General features: G+C 42.5%; 1 protein-coding gene across 1 annotated transcript in view; it reads left to right on the forward strand.

Moving 5' to 3' along the window:
* CFAP61 (cilia and flagella associated protein 61) overlaps window positions 1-22,598 on the forward strand; it is a 320,844-nt gene that overhangs the window by 100,984 nt on the left and 197,262 nt on the right. Inside the window, exons 15-17 of the mRNA XM_040429693.1 lie at window positions 1,497-1,574; window positions 4,917-5,123; window positions 7,567-7,701. Coding sequence (XP_040285627.1) covers window positions 1,497-1,574; window positions 4,917-5,123; window positions 7,567-7,701 — 420 coding nt within the window. The remainder of the gene's footprint in view (window positions 1-1,496; window positions 1,575-4,916; window positions 5,124-7,566; window positions 7,702-22,598) is intronic.

Below are 22,598 nucleotides of genomic sequence, written 5' to 3' on the forward strand. Positions count from 1 at the left end.
CATTAAATGGACATGTCACAAAACTGCACAATGCGGAGAAAATATTAGCAACTAGCAGAAGGACCCGGCTTCGCACGGGTATATTTCATCTATTTAATTTAATGTTTGTGTGTGTAGTTAAAAGATATCAACAGTGTCCACTATAACAGTGACATCTACAGTACCCCGCCCCTTTAACAGTGACCTCCACAGAAGCCTGCCCCCTTAACAGTAACATCCACAGCGCCCTCCCCTTTAACAGTGACCTTCACAGCAGCCGCCCCTTTATTAGTGACCTCCACAGTACCCCGTCTCCTTAAGGTCTCCTACACACGAACGTGTGCGCCCTGTGGCCGTGCTGCGGCCTGCAATGCACGAACACTGACCATGGGGCAGCCGCAAAAAGATAGGACATGTTCTATCTTTTTGCTGAACAGAAGTACAAGACGAAACCCCACGGAAGCACTCCGTAATGCTTCCGTGGGTTTCCGTTCTGTGCTTCCGTTCCGCATCTCCGGATTTGCTGACCAATTGAAGTGAATGGGTCCGCATCCGTGATGCGGAATGCCCACGGAACGGCGCCCGTGTATTGTGGATATGCAAATGCGGTCCGCAATATGGCAACGGGCAGCACACGTGTGGGAGGCCTAACAGTGATTTCCACAACACCCCGTCCCCTTAACAGTGGCCTCTACAGCAATCTGCCCCTTAACACTGACCTCCATAGCAGACCGTCCCCTTAACTGTGCCCTCCACAGCAGCCTGCTTTGGCCAGAGGACATGTTTTATGCTGGACAGTACGGCTTTCAGACTCCCTGTCCCTGACGCAGGGATGTCCTTTTGAACGGCTCACTCTCAGGCAGCAGCACTGTGCTGTCTGAGTCTGAGCTGCAGGAAGCAATTCACCGTCCCTCCCACCTCTGCAGCTGACAGAAGTTGATTTTTACCTTCATTTTTTCGATCCCCGTCGGCTGCGGAGTGGGAGGGGGCATGACCTAACCAGGGGCTTGGCTTAGCAGGACCTGGGGCCGGGGTTTTAAGTCCGTCTTTTGTCCCCTTAACTCCGCTCCCTTAACAGTGTCTTCCACAGCGTCCTGCCCCTTTAAAGCTGACCTGCAGCAGTGAAGAAAAATAGCTGGGTTGTTATGGAAACCTGGTGTAAAACTGTGTGTATGTGGAGACTAAGGGCCTGCGAGCTTCTATTGGCTAATGCATTTTTTGGGAATATCTCAGAAACGGTACGTGCTAGAGAACTGAGACCCGGTCTAAAACCTTCCCGGACACCTGATGTACGTGTGTGCCACATTTCGTGATTGTAAATGCAACAGTGCAGATTCCTTTAGAGGACATACATACACACATACACTCAGCTTTATATATTAGATATCGGAAAATCATTGAGACATGACTACTGCATTCATACCTGCCCAATGTGGAAAGGCTATGGGGTATATATATTATAAAACTGTATTGGTGGATAACACTGTAATTCTTGCTCTCCATATAACTTATTTCAGGATGGGACACCCGTGCAGGCGTTTGTTGTGGAAGCAGCTGACCAGATCGTTGGCATTGCTGTCTTCAGAAATGAAGCGGTACGTTCCTTTATGAAGATCTAATACTTTTCTATGCACTTGTATACAGTGTGGTAAAGCCAAGCTCAGTGACGCTTCTGGTGTTGTGAGGACCCTCAAGCTACAGTGTAACATCTGCAAAAGACCACGTATTTCAGAAGACCCTTACTTTATCTAGATTTTCCGTTCCATCATATACTTTGCATGCTGTGCATCTTCTTTAAGAAAGCCACTCCTCTAGGATGCAATTTTGGGTGGTCTCTTCAAAAAAGTTTCACTGTGTGTATATTTATAGGTATTTATATCATGTATAAAAGTGGGACAGAGCAAAGTTAGTCCAGCCAATTATGATAAATCTGTATGTGAGGACATTCCCCTATTGAAGCATTCTCCATTTAGTTGGTAGATAATTAGAAGAGGGTTTTTTCCCACAAAAATATTCTACAGTTTTCAAACCAGAACCTGAATATTTTTGTAATGGCAAATAATTAAAATTTAGTATAGCCACAAAGTTATTCAATAAAATTTCTCTGTGTAGCACCACCTGCTGTTTGTTTTTTTACTTATTTTTCTGTGCACCTTGCAGAGGTGGTCGCACATGCTCAGTTCCATCCTTCTGCCACTAGCATAACATCTTCTGTTAGAAGCTGTTACCAAAAAAAGGTGATGAGCTGTGATAGGGAGAGAGTTGCAGCAAAAAGGACACACTCTCTGAGAAAGGACTCGTGCCCTGAGCTGCCAGCTTGAAATAAATCTAGCAGGGTAACTGGAGCAATGAATGGGTAGCGCTCTGGATTCATGTGAGGTACAGGGCTGGTTCTAGAAAGATCAGCCCCATAGAGTTGAATGGACCATTTGTCGCAGATACATGTCTGATACGCCAATCACATGGTGGAGAACAGGCCTCCATTCTAGTGATTGTCAGGGTCCCCTCCTGAACAGATATTTATCCCCTATCCAGTGGATCCACACTTGATTTTGACTTCAAGAACTGCATAAAAAACTAAATCTGTACAGCGCCCGAAGTCTAAAAATGGAATTGTCCAATGAGCTCCTCAAAGAGAATCTGTCACCCCAATTTTGGACTATTATCTACAGTAATCCATGCGTATGTGCACACATATGAAACATGTATACCTGTCTACAGATATAATAATGTGTACCTGTGCACAGATATAATAATGTGTACCTGTGCACACATTTACAGCATGTATACCTGTGCACACTGTGACACAGTGAGAGGTTTGGTCTGGGAAAACAGGAATTTTCCTCCCAGCATGTGCTGCTGGGCTGATGTACAGCCAGGTGAGGTCAAATACCGGACCGGTCCGGGTTGTGGCAGCACCTGGCTGTCCTTAAATAGGCAGCTGGGCTCAGAAGCCAGGTCTCTGTGTTGGGATCTGGGAGCCTTGTGTCTGGATGAAGGCTTGCTACCTGTTTGGCGTGAAAACAGGTTGGTGCTGCTATGAGCAAGGACTCTTTAAGGGCTCTTTCACACCTGCGTTCTTTTCTTCCGGCATAGAGTTCCGTCGTCGGGGCTCTATGCCGGAAGAATCCTGATCAGTTTTATCCTAATGCATTCTGAATGGAGTGAAATCCGTTCAGGATGCATCAGGATGTCTTCAGTTCCGGAACAGAACGTTTTTTGGCCGGAGAAAATACTGCAGCATGCTGCGCTTTTTGCTCCGGCCAAAAATCTGCAACACTTGCCGCAAGGCCGGATCCGGAATTAATGCCCATTGAAAGGCATTGATCCGGATCCGGCCTTAAGCTAAACGTCGTTTCGGCGCATTGCCGGACTCGACATTTAGCTTTTTCTGAATGGTTACCATGGCTGCCGGGACGCTAAAGTCCTGGCAGCCATGGTAAAGTGTAGCGGGGAGCGGGGGAGCAGTATACTTACCGTCCGTGCGGCTCCCGGGGCGCTCCAGAGTGACGTCAGGGCGCCCCAAGCGCATGGATCACGTGATCGCATGGATCACGTCATCCATGCACATGGGGCGCTCTGACGTCATTCTGGAGCGCCCGGGGAGCCGCTCGGACGGTAAGTATACTGCTCCCCCGCTCCTACTATGGCAACCAGGACTTTAATAGCGTCCTGGCTGCCATAGTAACACTGAACGCAATTTGAAGACGGCTCCGTCTTCAAATGCTTTCAGTACACTTGCGTTTTTCCGGATCCGGCGTGTAATTCCGGCAAGTGGAGTACACGCCGGATCCGGACAACGCAAGTGTGAAAGAGGCCTAAGGCAGAATTGCCGCATGGTGTGAATTACCACCAACACTGCAGGGTGACTTTTTTGTTTGAATATGACTGCTTGTTTTGTCACTTGCCTAAAGTGTGAATAAAACACTGAACTGTTTGATCCCAAGAACGAACTTGTTGTTGCCTCTGTGTCCGCTAATCCTGTCTGCCAGAGCGAAACCCCACAACACATACACAGCATTTGTACCTGTGCACAGATATAATAATGTGTACCTGTGCACACATGTACAGCATGCATACCTGTGTGTAGATATATTGCATTTGTACCTGTGTGTGAATATAATGCATGTGTATCAGTGCGCACATATACTGCATGTGTACCTGTGTGCAGATAAAATGCATGTGTACCACTGTGCAGTCCTACTGCTTGTGTGCAGATATACTGCATGTGTACTTGTGTGCAGATATAATGCATGTGCACCTGTGCGCAGATATACTGCATGTGTACCTGTGCGCAGATATACTGCATGTGCACCTGTGCGCAGATATACTGCATGTGTACTTGTGTGCAGATATAATGCATGTGCACCTGTGCGCAGATATACTGCATGTGCACCTGTGCGCAGATATACTGCATGTGCACCTGTGCGCAGATATACTGCATGTGTACTTGTGTGCAGATATACTGCATGTGCACCTGTGCGCAGATATACTGCATGTGCACCTGTGCGCAGATATACTGCATGTGCACCTGTGCGCAGATATACTGCATGTGCACCTGTGTGCAGATATACTGCATGTGTACTTGTGTGCAGATATAATGCATGTGCACCTGTGCGCAGATATACTGCATGTGTACCTGTGCGCAGATATACTGCATGTGCACCTGTGCGCAGATATACTGCATGTGTACTTGTGTGCAGATATACTGCATGTGCACCTGTGCGCAGATATACTGCATGTGTACTTGTGTGCAGATATAATGCATGTGTACCTGTGCGCACATATACTGCATGTGCACCTGTGCGCAGATATACTGCATGTGTACCTGTGCGCACATATACTGCATGTGTACCTCTGTATAGTTATAATACAAGTCTACCTGTGTGCAGATATACTGTCTGTGTTTCATGTTCACTGTTTTTATTGCTTTGCAGGACATTGAGTACATTCGATCCCACTATAACATTGAAGATTTTATCTACTTCAGTCATCATCAGCGGGATGAGCACGGACATCTCCATCATTATGCTCTCAGCCCCATATTTAAGCACTACAGCAGGCATTTCCTGAAAGAGATTCTCCGTTTATCCCACAAGTCCTCTCTATATTATCCTGTATACCCATCATATGACAAAGATCAGGTAACCTGCTGTGTATAATTCGAAAATTCTCTGTAATTGGTTTTAAAATGAATTATTTGAAGTTAAAGGGCTGTCCGACTCCCAAAGCAGTTACTTATGTCCCCGAAAGTGCTTAGCATTAAGACAAAAAGCTACTTACCTGTTCGCCAGTTCCAGCTTTAAGGGTCCTGTCCAAAAGCTTCTAGTCACCTATGGACTGAAAATGTAAAGTCTTGTCCATCTTCACTGGTCGCAGCAGTGACATTTTGGACCAGTAAGTGAGTAGCTATGTGAAAAACTACTGAAAATAATTAAAGGGAACCTCTCCTGACATGTCTGTTTTAGCAACTACTTTCATTCTCCACGTAATACCAATTCTGGAGCATCTATTCTTATTACTCTATATATTGTGCCATCCCTGTATTATTCCTTTTAGAAGTTTGCAAATAAATTGCCAGCAGTCTGCAGTAAAGGTACTGCTGGGTGTTACCAGCATCTGGTGTGTCTGACTCCATCCAATCAGTGCTGCTGGGGTCAGACTGTGCAGGGACACACACCCAGCTGTACCTTTACTGCAAGCTGCTGACAATTCATTCATAACTTCTAGCAGGAATAATAAAGGAATGGCACAGCATAGAGCCCCAGAATTGGTATTACATGGGGGATGCAAGTAGTTACTAAGACAGACATGTCGGGAGAGGTGAAAGATCCTTTTCAGTACTATGTATAGAGGATTTTTACATAGTAGTCAAGCTTTGTGTACTGGAATACCCCTTCCTGAATGTCCTTGCAGAGTTAGGAGCTGCACTCTAATCACCACTGCAGCTTTTAGCCCCACCCCCGACAACCATAAACTGTATACCCCCCTACATCAAAACGAGCATTACGGAAAGGGGATATAAGTTAAAAAATATTAAGTTGCACTTTGTGCTATTAAAAATAAGGAAAATGAAATTTTCTCCCTTTTTTTATTTTACATTTTCTTGGTTAGAAAAAGTAAAAACCAAAAAATAAAAATGACCTAATCACTTGTATCACTTTAAAAAAGCTGCAAAAACAATTACATAACCGAATAGAAAAAAATGGCTTTTTAAGTTTAGTGTAAGAGCTCAATACTAAGGGAGGAGATTTATCAAAAACAGTGTAATGGAAGACTGGTTTAGTCGCGCATAGCAATCAATCAGATTCCACTGTTCATTTTCAGAGCTCCTTTGCAAAATGAAAGGTGGAATCTGAATGATTGCTATGGACAACTCAGCCAGTTTTCCTTAACATCCTATTTTGATAAATCTCCCCCCAAACAAGTGGCTTGGTTTATGGCATTTTGCTGCACCAGTGTTTTTCCCAGAAGCGCATTCTCTCACTACCAATCATAAATGAGCGCCCTCCATTTTTGTTCTGCTTATTGCGAAGCATCTTGTGCTCACAAATCCGCTACTAGAAATAAGATGTAAGACTGTGTGATCTATCCAGTCAGTAACATTCTTTTAAAAAAAGGAATCACTGTAGATCTATCATTTTATATATCTCCCCCTTAAAGGGCATCTGTCAACAGATTTGCTGCGCCCTCTGCACTTTGATTGACAGGGCCAGGCAGTGTATACATTATTACACTTGGCCCTGTAGTGGAGTGGAGAGGACATGGCAGTTGCAGAGAGAGCTGAGCCTCTAGGTCAGGCATGCTCAACCTGCCGCCCTCCAGCTGTTGTAAAACTACAACTCCCACGATGCCCTTCTGTAGGATGATAACTGTAGGCTGTCAGGGAATGATGGGAGTTGTAGTTTTGCAACAGCTGGAGGGCCGCAGGTTGAGCATGCCTGCTTTTGATGTAATGGCATTCTTAGAGGTCCATTTGCATATATTAAAACTTAATGTTTCTCAGTAATGCAGACACATAAGAACATGGGACCAACACAGATACCTTCAGCTGCCAAGTGCACATGGAACAGGTCATTCAGTTTCATAGGTACAAATCTACTGACAGAGGCCCTTTAAGGGCGAGATGTATAAAATGATAGATCCACAGTCATTCCTTTTTTTAAAGGATGTTACTGACTGGATAGATCACACAGTCTTACATCTTATTTCTAGTAGTGGATTTGTGAGCACAAGATGCTGCACAATAAGCAGAACAAAAATGGAGGGCGCTCATTTATGATTGGTAGTGAGAGAATGCGCTTCTGGGAAAAACACTGGTGCAGCAAAATGCCATAAACCAAGCCACTTGTTTATCTGTCATTCCCACAGAGATGGTAATGTAATTACTCCCATAATTATCTTCATTAGTGGTGGGTATTATGTCAGACTCATTCCACCGCTCTAGCACTATGTTTATTTGCTATTATTTTTCTCTAACCCCCGCTTTCAATTTGCCAAGTCTGTTAAGAATTTTCCGTTTGTTAAACATCTGCGAGGCACGGAGCTGACATTCTCCTCACTGAAATGAAGATGGTTGTCTTTCAGTTTAAGAATCCCTGCGCCCATTCACTGACATCTGCCCTTCATTACATGGTTCCCGTGCGACCAAGACGACAGATTGTCTACCCTCTGGAAAAGCTTGGCATAAACGCTCCATCAAAGCAGGTCTCCAAGGATCAGGTGGGTAACAGAAGCCACAGCAGGCAACAGGCTCCATGCCAGGCTCTACAAGGTTTGGCAGATGGCATGGAATTGCTGTCTTAGTATGAATAGGTTGCGTCTTAATTACACAGATCTGGGTGTTTCATACCCTTACAGGATAGGCCATGTCCCAAGGTTTAAATGTAAGCATCCGGAATATAGATATAAATGACATATCTAACGTATGTCAGAACCTGAGACAAACAAACTCTACCCTAAATCTAACAAGTAATAATAGTAATAAAAAGGACATGTCTTCTTGTTGCTTGGCCTATCAGTGCCCACAATTGGACAATGTGAATTTCCCTTGATGAATTAAAGCTTATGTTTAACTAAAAGTCTTTGGACACCAATGGGGACACTTTTTTTTTTTTATTGCATTCTAGTCATTTTGGGCTAAAAATAATTATTTTCGAATGGTTGAAAAGAACACATTTTTTCCCCTGTGGTGCATCTTCAATCTAGTTGTCTCCCTGCTTCAAGACAAAACCAAAGAGAATGCAATAAAAAATAAAATTGCCCCAAAAGAGTTGAGTTAGCATAAAAATATATTCCATTACTTATTCTGCACTGAAGCTGACTTACAGTCTATATTATCGTGTATAGATAAATACAATTGTCCCAGTAAATTACCCAAAAAAGCAATAAAAGCGTACCTTCTAATAAATCCTTCTATGTCGTATCCTCAGAAAATGTGAAGCAAAGGTAACCACTCACGATCCTATTCACGCTGCACGGGAAGGGGCAATCCCCAAATCAAATCCAGCAAAAAAGGTTCCAGCAGCGTTCTAGTTTTCAATCAGATGTATTCTTTTATTGTTGTAACTAAGAAAGTTATTACTTTCTTAGTTACAACAATAAAAGAATACATCTGATTGAAAACCAGAACGCTGCTGGAACCTTTTTTGCTGTATCCTCAGAAAAGACCGATCCTCTATCATGGAGCCAGATGCAAATACCAGATAAATTCTTCTAACATGAGGAGAACATCACATAGTTGGATAGTCCATTGGATGTAGTGTTCCTGAAAAGAGTAGAGTAGACTGTTATTTCGTCTGAAGTTTATACCACCCTGATATAGCTGGCCGTGCCCACAACCATCCTCAGGATAGGTTGTCAATATCTGATAAGTGGGGGTTCGACTCCCGGCACCCCCGTTGATCAGCTGTTTGAAAGGTTGGCGAGACAATGCACAATGTAACCTTGAAGAGTAAGTAGCGCTCGTATGAGCGTCGCCTCCTCTTCAAACAGCTGATTGGCAGGGGGTCTGGGAGTCGGACCCCCACTTATCAGATATTGATAACATATCCTGAAGATGGGTGATCAATACTACTGGCTGCACAACTCCTTTAAACTGGCCATGCACATTAGGTGTCGGCCGAACCTACTGATTTGGGCAGGACTGGATGACCATCTAATGTGTGTAGAGACCTCCCGACTCTCTCCAGATGGCAGATGTCGGGGGAGATAAGGATCTGGCAACCGCCCGATCCTTTTGTTCTCTCGGAGAACTGCATGGCAAGTATGTGGAGATCGAGAGTGATAGCTGGCAGCAGAATGAGCTGTCCTATGCGTATGGCCAGCCTTACCTTCACAATGTAAATACTTTGGCGCACCATGAAAATTCAGATATGAAGAAGGATGTTGTAAGGTATTGGACTGTGTTGTAACAGTGGGCTGAGGTGTGTATGGTACCATACTCAAGGAAAAATCTATAGCTTTTCGGGGATTTTTTCAAATCCGTCAACCCCAGCAGGACGTCACGTGCACCGCTGCTACCAATGACTGGCCTCAGCGGTGATGTATCCTCAAATGTTCAGGCACTCCTGGGTCACATGCCGCTATGGAGCACTTCATCACTGGGGCCAGTCATTGGCTGCAGTGATACATGTGACCCCGTACCTGTGGATGCTGACAGACAGGGAACAGAAGTGCAGTGCAGACACCCCAAGAACCAAGTTACTGGAACGAAGCAATGGGGAGCAGGAAAGTATGTTTCTGTTCACAGGTCCCGCCGGCTGGTGGTGGGATTTAGAAAAAAATCCAGACAACCCTTTTAAAATGTCCATAAACTGAGGAGTAACTTTTTGAGTGGCACGACGGTTACTTCTATACTTATGCCTAAAGCTAAAGAGCCGGTTTTCTGTTACTTGTGATTAGTGCATTGTGGGAACTCAGATGGCAGTAGAGTCACATGTCTGACAAGCAAGTGTAACTAAACCGCTGTCTGTTTCCAAGGTCAAGTGCAGCTATAGTATATACTGTATATATAAAAACATAAACTCAGTACAAAAACAGCAAAGTATTGGAAAAGTTGCAGAGCTTTTTATGCCGACAAACAAATATTGTTGAATTATGTTTTAATAATGTAGATTAGTGTAGAAAAAACTGCCCATCGCCATTGAACATGATGAGCCTAGAAAATATTCCCTGTGCGGTTGTCTTTAGCAAGATCTTGTTTGCAAATTTACTGGAAGATGAAATGCTCACAGTAGTGTCATTGTATTATGGCATCAGCAAAATTGTGAACTTGGGTGTATTCTGATCTAGTCTTTGCGTTCCCAAACTATATTTGTAGTCATTTTTTTTTTTTTTTTTTTGGTGAAGTAATGGAATCCTTGTTTGGAAATGAAATAATCAATTCTCAGCTTGTTTACGTCTTCACCATCCTCGCCATCTGGTTGTGTGCCGCAATCCATCTGCTCATAGTAATTATGTAATTATTGATACAAGAGAAGAATAGGTGAAATCATTATGTCGAATAACTGACCTGTTTTCACAGCCTATTTTTCTTTCCTCCTGTTTTCTTTTTCACATGGAGACAGCCGGCTGGGAACACAGTCAAACATGACTTTTCTAGGTGATGTTTATATTTGCGTTGCAGTTTCCATCCTAATCGGAAACCATAATGCAGTTCTGGGTCAACCACACGGTGGACACTGGTGGCCACCAGGAGACTCCACAGACATATAATGAGATTCGTTAGGTTCCGCTGCAGAGCTGCATGCTGCATTGTACCACTCTTGTAGGAATCTGACAGTATGATTTATATACAGCTTCTAAATCATAATTGTATGACAAAGACTTAGGGGGACATTTATCAGGACCGGTGTTTTCTGAGCAGATAGAGGATGTACGAAATTTATGAAGAGGGGCACGCCTCTCATAGATTTGTCGCATCTTCCGGCAGGCCGTGTGACAGACTAAAATCTATGGAAGCCTCCTAGCTGCTGTAGATTTCTGTCTTTATTCGTGCCAGAAAATGTGCTGGCCCTGCTGCTCTGATCATTCCCCGCCTTACCCCCGCCGCTCCCTTTTTTGTCACTTTAGAAAAGTGATGTGAAGGGCCAAAGGGCCTATGTGGAGTAAAAGCCTTGATATGCCTGGCTTAGACGTTTCCTCAGTCAAATTTTGTGTTTCTCAGGTCTAGATGTAGAAGTTAGAAAACTTTAAATATTAATATTACTGTATGCAAACCTTCGCCTCTATGGCTAATCCCATTCATCACGATTGCTACCAAACCCATCAGGACATATCCCAATGCGAAGTCACTGAAGAGCACTATTCCAAAAACCTAAAATGTACGTTTTCTCTTAGTATGCGCAATATTTCATCTGTAATGCAGACGCTTGTGCTCCAGAGCATCTCTCTGGTTTTATGAATTTGTGGAGATCATGGATCAGGGTTGACAACCGTCCAGAAATTCCAGGCAGCCTGGAAAAATAGGGAATTTTTTTCCATTGTATGTGAAAAACAAATAGATGGGACCATCAAGTAGCACTTCCACAAAAAAAAAGTTATTTTCTGACCAGTTAGAAAGGTACATGATGTATACTGTAGTGAATGTAATTTTCTTACCGATGTCTGTATTTGTGAGTTATAACCTCCCTTCTGATCCTCAGCTGTGTCATGTGATTAGCACTCTGATTTCCAACTGACACAGGACAGGAAGTCAGTTATTTCTCTATTCATTCCCAAGAGACTGACTTTGAGACTACATAGGAATACATAGAGAAACTGACTTCATGTCCAGACATAAGATGCTGTGTTATTTGGAGATCAGAACGTTGGTCACATGACACAACTGAGGATCAGAAGGGAGGTTATAACTCACAAATACAGACATCGGTAAGAAAATTACCTTAACTATAGTTTACATCATTTACCTTTCTAACAGGTTAGAGAATAAATATTTTTGTGGGAGTGCTACTTTAAGGCTGGTGATACGTGAGCATTTGGAGCTCACAGTAAATATTGGTAATATCAGTATACTGAGCTACAGATGTGTATCACTTATCATCTGTGACATTCATTATGGTTTTCCAATTTGTCTGTAAAACATTTTTGGCCATTCATGATTTTTAGATATGTTGTCCAGAGAAAAGAAAAATTCAGTTTGGCAACACTGATGGAGATTTCTTTAGTCATCAGCTCTGCCAAACTTCAGTATAAACAAGTGTACACGAATGTGGCCTTGTTGTCTTCTCTACCTCTCCCTGTGTCTCTTGTGCATGTTACGCTTATGGTCATACCCATTGATGTCCTGGAAGATATGAAGTCTTGGAATGGACTCATATTGGTTGCTGTAGGTGACAGGTCCAGTTAGCACACTTTTTTGTCTTGGGGTGCTGCTATTTTATATGTAGCCGTCAAGTAAGGGTTGAAACAGTTGCCGCCCCCCTTCCCTGGCACCACAAAACATATGTTAAAGAAGATGATTGGTGTATGAGATCAGTCTACTTCACCGACTCTTCCAAAACAGTGTCCCCATCCTCGGCCTTGTCACAATGAAGCACAAAAAAAAGGCAAAATCTGCCATGTATTTGATGGCTAAAACCCCTCAAGTTTCTGCCATGGTTTTTCAGTTTGAATGTGGTGGATCCATCAGCAGTTTAGCCCCATTTAGTGGAGTTTCCAGCGGCATCTGTCTGGACGCTGCGGCAATTCTGGCAATAATCCACAGGTGCATGAAAGGCAGCATAGCTTCCCATTGAAAACAATGGGAGGTGGACTCCAGGTAGCTTTTTGGCATGGGGTCTGCCACAAAATGTGCCTGCAAAAGACTGGATGGAGCCTGAGGATCTGTTCACATCAGAGCAATATGGAAGAGGAGTATCTGATGTATGCCACTGTGTAGCACTGGTATACATTGTCCATTGGCCACAATGTTAAAAAAGTATACCTTTATACAGGTAAGTGTGTTTTTATTTCCTATTGCACACTGTATAGACAGTGCACTTTCCTATACGTTAAAAAATCCTGATGGAGGACAATCTCTTGGCCTTTGTCAGTTAATGGAGCCTGTGACTAGGTGCAGTATACTGTCTCGAGTGAGAACTGGTGATCTCCATCTTGGCCTTGTGATCCTAAATTATAACTCCAGGCCTCTTCGTGTGCCCTGTAGATAATGCATGGATACATTCATCCATCTATCTTGATGCAGATGTACTGTACAGCAAGTGGGAAGAATTCCAAATTCCCCATACTGAGTATTAGCTAACTCCCAAATTTGGCAGGGAGCAGGAGGCTTTGTAAAATGAAAAATAAAAATAAATAAAAACCATTCCCCTTCAATGGGAGCAGAGCTGCAGTTACCAGATCCGTCCACTACACAATGGATGTAGCTGTGTAGTTTCGTCGATGACTTCCGATTCTGGAGCTACAAGGTAACACCTTATTTGTGGGGTTGCGGGGTGTTTATACCCTGACCAATCTGATATCTAAATCTTGGTCAACTCCATTAAATGTTTTTTTCCCCCGGTAATACAATATTGATGACCTGTCCTCAGAATAGGTCATTAATATCAGTTTGCGGGGGGGGATGGGGGCCGATTCCCGGGAAAAGGCCGCGGCACTTCAATGAGCATTGTGGCCTCCTCACAGCATTGCAAGCACAGCTCCATACACTATCTATGGTTGATATTGCAGCCCGCGCCCACTTACTTAAATGTGCCTGTTCTGCTCATAGGCCATGTGAGTGAAGAACATGACGTCACTGGCCTAGGAAGAGGCCGCAGGGCTCACCGGAGCAGTGTAACCTCTTCAAACAGCTGATTGGGGGGGATTGCCAGGAGTCAGAACCCTATTGATTAGATATTATAGGGTCATCAATATTGTACTTCCAGAAAAACCCCTTTAACGCAACAAAAGTCACTAAAAAATCAAGTTAAACTTTTCTAGAACTGTATATTTCATGAATTAGAAGTGTCAAGTAAGGCTGCTGGCAAATTCAAAAAAAGAAGAGAAGTTGTGTCTGTCCTGTATACGTTCTCTCCTCTTATGATCCACTGCTTATTTTGGCTTCAAAAATTTGATTTTGATATATTTGGCAGAGTTATCCTTTAGAACGTTCCTTTGATAAAAGACATGGGGCAGGTTCTCTTTAAATCATAGCCATAGACTGGAAAAGCTTTCATAATGCAGTCCTATGTACTAAGCCTGTGTCACACACAACAGAATACTTCAACTGTCGAGCTGTGGCTTGATGGCCTTTTTAATTGTTCCCCAAGCCGTCTCGCGCTCATCTGCTTATTTAGCAGCTCCATTTTACCCTCATTAAATCTTCTTGCTGTCTTTTATTGATGAAATGCAATTCTTTCTTTTTATGCATTCAGATGGCTACTTGTTAACTAGTCCGAGGCAGCTGAAAAGACGGTCTTGTTCTTTCTGCACAATGATCATTCAGCCTTTCCATAAATGCCATTAACACCTGTATGCTGCTGACATCTTGCTTTTGAGGCAAGGTAGGTCATCTTCCTTTTGATTTTTGCAAATGTGCAGAAGTGACAAACATTGGGGACATTCCTGCTAACAATGCCATCTGCTGCCTGCCATCATTGGGTAATAGTCAAGCTCTCAAATGAGATGTAATGGGAAAAACACAGGAAACCTGCTGACTTTTGCTCTGAGGACATTTACTGTCAGCCAGCACTTTCCATGTAATGTGTTTGCAGTGAAGATCTGTGCCATAAATTCACTGCTTTGACTTGGGAAGTGAAAGCATGATGAACCCCGATCTTATTTCAACCATTCAGCTTGTCAATCAGTAATTCTGCTCTACCATCATCAAGCTCATAAATGAAGGACCAGACCTGGGACCTTTATAGCCTACCATATGGAGATGCAAGAGGAAATATCAAAGATACTGCACTAAAATAATCATTTACAGCAGGGATGTCCAACCTGCGGCCCTCCAGATGTTGCAAAACTACAATTCCCAGTATGCCTTGACAGCCTACAGCATCCCTGATTTAAAGGGAACCTCTCGCTATGAAAATGTAAAACAATCCAAAGGCAGCATGTTATAGAGCTGAAGGAGCTGAGCAGATTAATATATAGTTTTATGGGAAAAGATTCAGTAAAACTTCCTTTAAATCTCTATTAATTCTAGGCTTTAAAGTCACAGAGGCGGTCCTATCAGTGATTGACAGCTATCTCTGTATACACAGCCAGAGAGGGAAGGCTGTCAATCACTGATAGGACCGCCTCCTGGACTTCAAAGCTGGTGCAAGCACAGATATAAATGAGTAAATTATTAGTTTTAATGAATATTTTCCCATAAAACTAGATATCAATCTGCTCAGCTGCTCCTGCTCTATAACATGCTACCTTCAGCTCAGGCACCATGTTCAGCACTAAGAGTTCCCTTTAATGGTCGCCTAAATTTAGATTCAATCGTTCCTTTGTACATACACTAGTGCTTTTTGGCTTTGTAGTGACATCGGACACAGTTGATATATTTTAAAATACTTTTATTTAAAGGGGTTGTCTGGGATTTTTATATTGATGGCCTATCCTCAAGTCAAGTGTCATCACCAGAAAAGTAGTCAGGATGCGATAGCCCAGAAGACAAGATGAAAATTTAGTCAGGAGTAGAACAGCCAGTACCAGATGAACTATCCAAAGTGCAAAGAAGGAGCAATATCCAGGAAAAAGACTGGTCATGGTCAAATAGTAGTCTAGATCAGATTCACAACACATTGGAACAGGAGCCAGGCAGAGATTAATACTTAAAGGGGTATTCCCATGGCGCCTTTTCATACTTACCTGCTGCCAACGTGACGTTCACTTCCTGGATTCTGGCTGCGGGCGGGCTTCATCTTGATTGACGTCTTCTCCCGGCCGGGCCGCGCGCTGGACTGAATGCGCACGCCGCCGAGCATGCGCCATGGTGACTTCTCCCTGGCCAGTATAGTAGAGAGCTGCCATGCGCGTTCGCGGCTCTGTACTATTCTGGACAGGAAGAAGTCAAGCGCGGCGGCGTGCGCGTTCAGGACAGCGAGCGGCCCGGCCGGGAGAAGAGTCTTCTGCGCAAGTGCGGCCACCAGGATTCTGGAGAAGAGCGGTGGCCGTAACCAGGGGAGACCGAATGACAACAATGAGGTAAGTGGGGATGAATTTTCTCCTAAAGGGTGGGAATTGGTTAATCAAATATATTTACAAAATGATTACTGTCAAATGATTAACAGATTTAACAGTGATCATTATGATGGGATAACCCCTTTAATATGCAGGCAAAAAATGGCAGGTTGATTCCCCTTTAAATAGGTCACCAGGCCTGATGACATAAGCGAGCTCCATTTTTCCCAGCAACCTGACACCACTGGCTAGGGTATGCAGGCAACGTGCGACCAGATCTTGCAAGGCAGTTGCTGAAGCCGCAACCAGAGGAGGAGGCGTCCAATATGCTATCAAACGGTTGCAGCCACATCCCTGGAGCTGGACGCCACTAATGTGATGGTTGGTTGATTAGGGTATTACGAGTTCTAGAAGAGAAGTAAATAGTTCTTGGTGACCGATACCAGATAGACAACATTTTTATCAAACTTAGTGGACACCTTGGTGGATGTGGTTAAATTGAGGCTTCCAGTTATTGGTCCAATTCAAAATAACTAAACTGCATTTCCAGTGTAATGGTAGATGATTACTGATTTCCTTCTGTTTGGTCCCCAAAGCTATTTACATTGTACTTGAAGCCCTCAAAGGCATCTGTATCTTCATTCTGCAGTCCATGTGGAACATTTGTTCAAACCTTATGCAATATTGATGAGTTGACATAGCGCTGGGCCTTATGGCTTGGAAAACAAGCCCAGACAGCATCTGATAAATACCTCCACGTTATGGCTTTTTGTTTAATTACCCAACACACAGACCAGCAGATATCTTCATATCATGATTGATAAGTAGTACTCCATATGTTTTCCCACTAATGCATGGTCACGTTGTATAATGTCAGCTTTTACATCAATTTACTTATCAAGAAACCTGTTTCTAGGTCTGATGAAAGAAAATCTGTTACTATGTGCATGTCGTAGGAGTCATTTATCTTCTTAAACCCTGAGCGTGTTAACGGTTGAGATGCCCAACTGTTACTGAGGTAATTGCTGCAACACATATTGTTCAGCTGGAAACCGTAAGCTTTCCCCATGGATAATATATGCAGAAACCTCTTAGACCTTACCCTGATTTACAGACACCCATGAGATAAATGAGTCTTCATTATAAAGAATGTTGTTTATATGCTTATTAACTCACAGTTATGAGATTTTCTCTCCCAGTATAATTTACATTGCAAAATTGTGAGGCAAAAGCGGATTGTCAGGCTAAGGTTTAATTGTAGTTATGGATGCAGCGAATTCTACCCTTCATACAAGTGCTAGGTAAATTACCATCCTCATTTACATAAATGTTAAAGGGAGTCTCTCACCTTCATGTAGGGTAGGTGCCCTGAAACATTACTATACCTTTCTTGTGAATTTCCATTATAAGGCTCATTCAGATGGCCGTAGTGTTTTGTGGTCCGCAAAACATGGATACCGCCCGTATGCGTTCTGCATTTGATGGACCACACATGGCTGGCCCTATGATAGAAATGATTATTCTTGTCTTCGATTGCAGACAAGAATAGGACATGTTCTATCTTTCTTGTGGGGCCGCGGAAACTACGAACTACGGATGCGGACAGCATACTTTTGTGGCCCCATTGAAATGGTATAAATGTAGAATTCTGCTCAAGGTTACCCGTACACTGTAAAGTCACCTAAATGTCTGACACTTGTCTGGCAGGTCTGCATGTAACTCTGTAAGGTGCACACGAAATGGGGGAGTTTGTTGTCAGTGACAGCTGGACTCCCCATTGAGAAGGCAGAGACGGTTTGTTACTGCCCGTGCCTTCCTGTTCTCCATATACATGGTGCTCAATGATTCTATACAGATTAGAAAGCGGCCATGCCACTTCCTCCTTTCCTCCCAGTGACCATGTGATTGCCGGTTGCCGGTAACTGCAGGAGCTGCTAGGTCTTATCACTCCCAGATTAGCTCTGCAGTGAGTTTCTAAAGGCTGTTCTTGCCTGAATGGGGCTAAAAAGGCAACAAAAATTATGGGGCTAAAATAATGTAATATGTTAAAACGTACCCCCGTGAAAGGCCTTCTATTATCTCATGAGGAGCACAATATGTAAAACAATAACTAGAGACAGCCCCTTTTCTGCTTGCCATAAACTATATATTCCCAATATTAAAATAGCTTTAAAAGAATGGGGGCACAATTTAAAAATGATTTTAGTTGCACTGCATTCTATAAAAATAAAAAATTAAGTATCAAATAAAAACATACTATTTTTCCACATTCTCTTTCTTTTTAAATTTTCCCAGGTATAAAAACAAAAAAAATACTAAAATAAAAATGACATAAAAATGAAGCCTCAAGTATCACTGAAAGAATAATGCGACCACTTTTAAATAGCCGCATGAAAAAAAATAATGTCTGGCCATGAACAGGGAATATATTCCCAATATAAAAATTACTGTAAAAGATTTGAAATTAGAAATTTTTTTGTTGCACCACTGTTATCTATTTTTTTAAAAAATAGAAAAGTATTTTAAAAAAACAGACAATTTTTTTCACTTTTTCTTTCTTTTTACATCTTCCTGGGTATAAAAGCAAAAAATACTAAATTAAAAAATGATGCAACAACTATATAATCTTACAAAAATAAAATATTGTATTTAAAGTAACGTGAGGTAAAAAAAAAGGAAGTCATAATCAGGGAAAATGACCAAACTGTCTCAAACTGGTTTAGGACCGTCAGTGCCCCAATTTTATTCCAGCCCTTGTTTTCTGTTTCAAGTATATACACCCACTTTCATTCAGTTTGAGCAGGGAGTAAATTCTGAAGCCCATTATAATTATTTATGATTTGTCACTTCATCATAAATCACCTTACGTGATGAGCATATGTCAAACTGGCCAATATACTTACCTCTTAGTATATTACGCTTTCCATGTAGCCTAGTTTAAAGAGTTAAAGGTACCTTTTGTGGCCACTGGATGTCAGAATTCTTCTGGACAAAGCTTAGATTAACAAGGCATGTGCTTACTGTAGAGGAGAAGAAAAGATATTACTATTTGGCTGATATTTCAAACAAAAATGTGGACATTAGTAACATTTTTTCTGTATAAGATAGGAATCAATCTGCTTTATATTCTTTTTTAGTTCTTTTACTTTGAGGATTTATGCAGAATATTTTGTAATTTTTAATGGTGGTCCTAAGAAAAGATTTTAAAATTGTGCCCTAGAGTCTTAATACTTAAAATCAACAATGGATTATAATTTTCTAAACTGAATGTAATCTGTTTGTATCAAGTGGTAGAAGGATAAACGGAAAGCAAACCACTTTCTAAAATGACATGCAGGATTTATGTCTACTCTTTTAAATGAGCCGTAATTCTTTCCTTCTTTGTTTTCGGATTTATCTTTATAGTACAGGGCGACTATTTCATTTGATACATTTTGGTATGTAGGATAGTATAGAAAAATGTCTGTGTGAAAAACACTTGTATGTGGTTGTGAAAACTATGGGGGATTTTATCATTGTAAGTGTGTTTGAGGCAATTTTTTATACTGGAGCTGCTTTGCACACCTGCGCCAGATTTATGGAAATTGCACTCGGTTTTATTTTATTTGGCGCAAGTGTGATGTGGTTTTGCCACTGTCAATGAAAGTGCACCATGGGGTTGCCTCATGTGGAGATGTGACTTTTTAAAAAGTCGCACATCATAAATGAGACATAAAAGTGTTCTTATCTGTAATTCCGACCAACTTTTCAATCCATTTCTGAAAGTCGCAAAATTTTACACAAAATGTTGCATGTGGCATCGCTTACAACATTTTTACGCCACAAAACTGGTGTCCTAGATTTGATAAATTTCCCTGGTAGGGCAACTGTCCATGGCTGCCGCTGCCCTGCTCTCCTCTGTGGGCACGGACGCTGCACTACTCACCTTGTTGCTGCCTCCATGCTTCTGTTCTAGTGCTCCAGCCTCTGTCCCCTTAGGGGCACGTGTGCTGACCTCTAGCCTTTTAAAGGGCCAATGTTATTGGGTATTTAAAGGGGTTGTCCTGCGAAAAATATTCTACATTTTTCAAACCAGCACCTGGATCTCAATACTTTTGTAATTGCATGTAATTAAAAATTTTGTACAGCCAGTGAGTTATTCAATAAAATGTATCTGTATAGTGACACTTAATTTGTTATTTCTTTGACCTGCTTATTGAGATGGCCGCACATGCTCAGTTTCATCTTTCAGCTGCCTCCTGAGTTGTGATAGGGAGAGCAGAAACACGCCCCCTGAGCTGCAGCAGAAAAGACACTCCCCTTGAGCTGCCAGCTTGCTATAAATTTAGCAGAGCAATGAATAGGGAGATCTCTGGATCCATGTGAGGTACAGGGCTGGTTCTAGCTTTGTTAGAAATACAGTCATGTGAAAAAATTAGGACACCCTTTGAAAGCATGTGGTTTTTTGTAACATTTTTAATAAATGGTTATTTCATCTCCGTTTCAACAATACAGAGAGATTAAAGTAATCCAACTAAACAAAGAAAACTGAAGAAAAGTCTTTTCAAGATCTTCTGTAAATGTCATTCTACAAAAATGCCTATTCTAACTGAGGAAAAAGATAGGACACCCTCACATGTATTCCCTCTTAAATTGGCTCAGATCTCACACAGGTATATCACACCAGGTGCACATAATTAGTAGATCGTTACTCTGCATGTTGAATGAGGCTTGCCCTATTTAAACCTCAGACATTTAGTTTGGTGTGCTCCTGACTGTTGAAGTGAGAGTGAGCACCATGGTGAGAGCAAAACAGCTGTCAGAGGACTTCAGAAAAAAGATTGTAGCACCCTATGAGTCTGGGAAGGGATTTAAAAAGATCTCAAAAGATTTTGAAATCAGCCATTCCACTGTCCGGAAGATAGTCTACAAGTGGAGGGCTTTCAAAACAACTGCCAACATGCCCAGGACTGGTCGCCCCAGCAAGTTCACCCCAAGAGCAGACCGCAAGATGCTAAAAGAGGTATCCAAAAACCCTAAAGTGTCATCTCGAGAACTACAGCAGGCTCTGGCTACTGTTGATGTAGAAGTACATGCCTCTACAATCAGAAAGAGACTGTACAAGTTTAACTTGCATGGGAGGTGTGCAAGGAGGAAACCTTTGCTTTCCAAGAGAAACATCGAGGCCAGACTGACATTTGCCAGCGATAAAGTTGACAAAGACCAGGACTTCTGGAATAATGTTCTTTGGACAGATGAGTCCAAAATTGAATTATTTGGACACAACAGCAGAGGACATGTTTGGCGTAAACCAAACACAGCATTCCAAGAAAAGAACCTCATACCAACTGTGAAGCATGGAGGTGGAAGTGTCATGGTTTGGGGCTGCTTTGCTGCAGCAGGACCTGGTCAGCTCACCATCATAGAATCCACGATGAATTCTACTGTGTATCAGAAGGTGCTTGAAGAACATGTGAGACCATCAGTTAGAAAATTAAAGCTGAAGCGGAACTGGACCATGCAACATGACAATGACCCAAAACAGACTAGTAAATCAACCAAAGATTGGCTGAAAAAGAAGAAATGGAGAGTCCTGGAATGGCCAAGTCAAAGTCCAGATTTGAATCCCATTGAGATGCTGTGGGGTGACTTGAAAAGGGCTGTACGTGCAAGAAACCCCTCAAACATCTCAAAGCTGAAAAAGTTCTGCATTGAGGAGTGGGGTAAAATTTCCTCAGACCGATGTCGAAGACTGGTAGATGGCTACAAGAACCGTCTCACTGCAGTTATTTCAGCCAAAGGAGGTAACACTCGCTATTAGGGGCAAGGGTGTCCTATCTTTTTCCTCAGTTAGAATAGGCATTTTTGTAGAATGACATTTACAGAAGATCTTGAAAAGACTTTTCTTCAGTTTTCTTTGTTTAGTCGGATTACTTTAATCTCTCTGTATTGTTGAAACGGAGATGAAATAACCATTTATTAAAAATGTTACAAAAAACCACATGCTTTCAAAGGGTGTCCTAATTTTTTCACATGACTGTAGATTGTGATATACTATGTGATGTCAGATTTTCACAGTATTTTACAGTATTCATGGGATAACACCTTTAAGGTGCCCTCTCCAGGAAGAGAGTACCTGAGCACAGGTGTTGAAGTCTAGCGCTTCTATGTTTCTCCTGTGTTTTGCCTGCCTTTATCCTGCATTGGTTCCTTACTGTTCTTCAGCCCTGCACCCGCCCTGCCTGCATGTATCCTGCCTGCAAACCTTAGTGACTGCTTAGACTGCTCCTGCAGTTTTCCTGTGTTTTCTGAGCTTCCGGTGCTTCCCTAGTGGGTCAGCTGCCAAACACACTGAGACTATCCCAGGAGGTAGCAGTCTGGTTGCCCCCACATCATAGTCCAAATCCCTGTACAGGGGTCAAAAGGTGAATACCAAGGGAGTGCCAGAATAACTCCCTTAGGCCCCTTTCACACGGGTGAGTGTTCCGCGCGGATGCGATGCGTGAGTTGAACGCATTGCACCCGCACTGAATCCTGAC

This window comes from Bufo bufo, chromosome 4 (assembly GCF_905171765.1).
Source record: "Bufo bufo chromosome 4, aBufBuf1.1, whole genome shotgun sequence".
NCBI classification, from domain to species: Eukaryota; Metazoa; Chordata; class Amphibia; order Anura; family Bufonidae; genus Bufo; species Bufo bufo.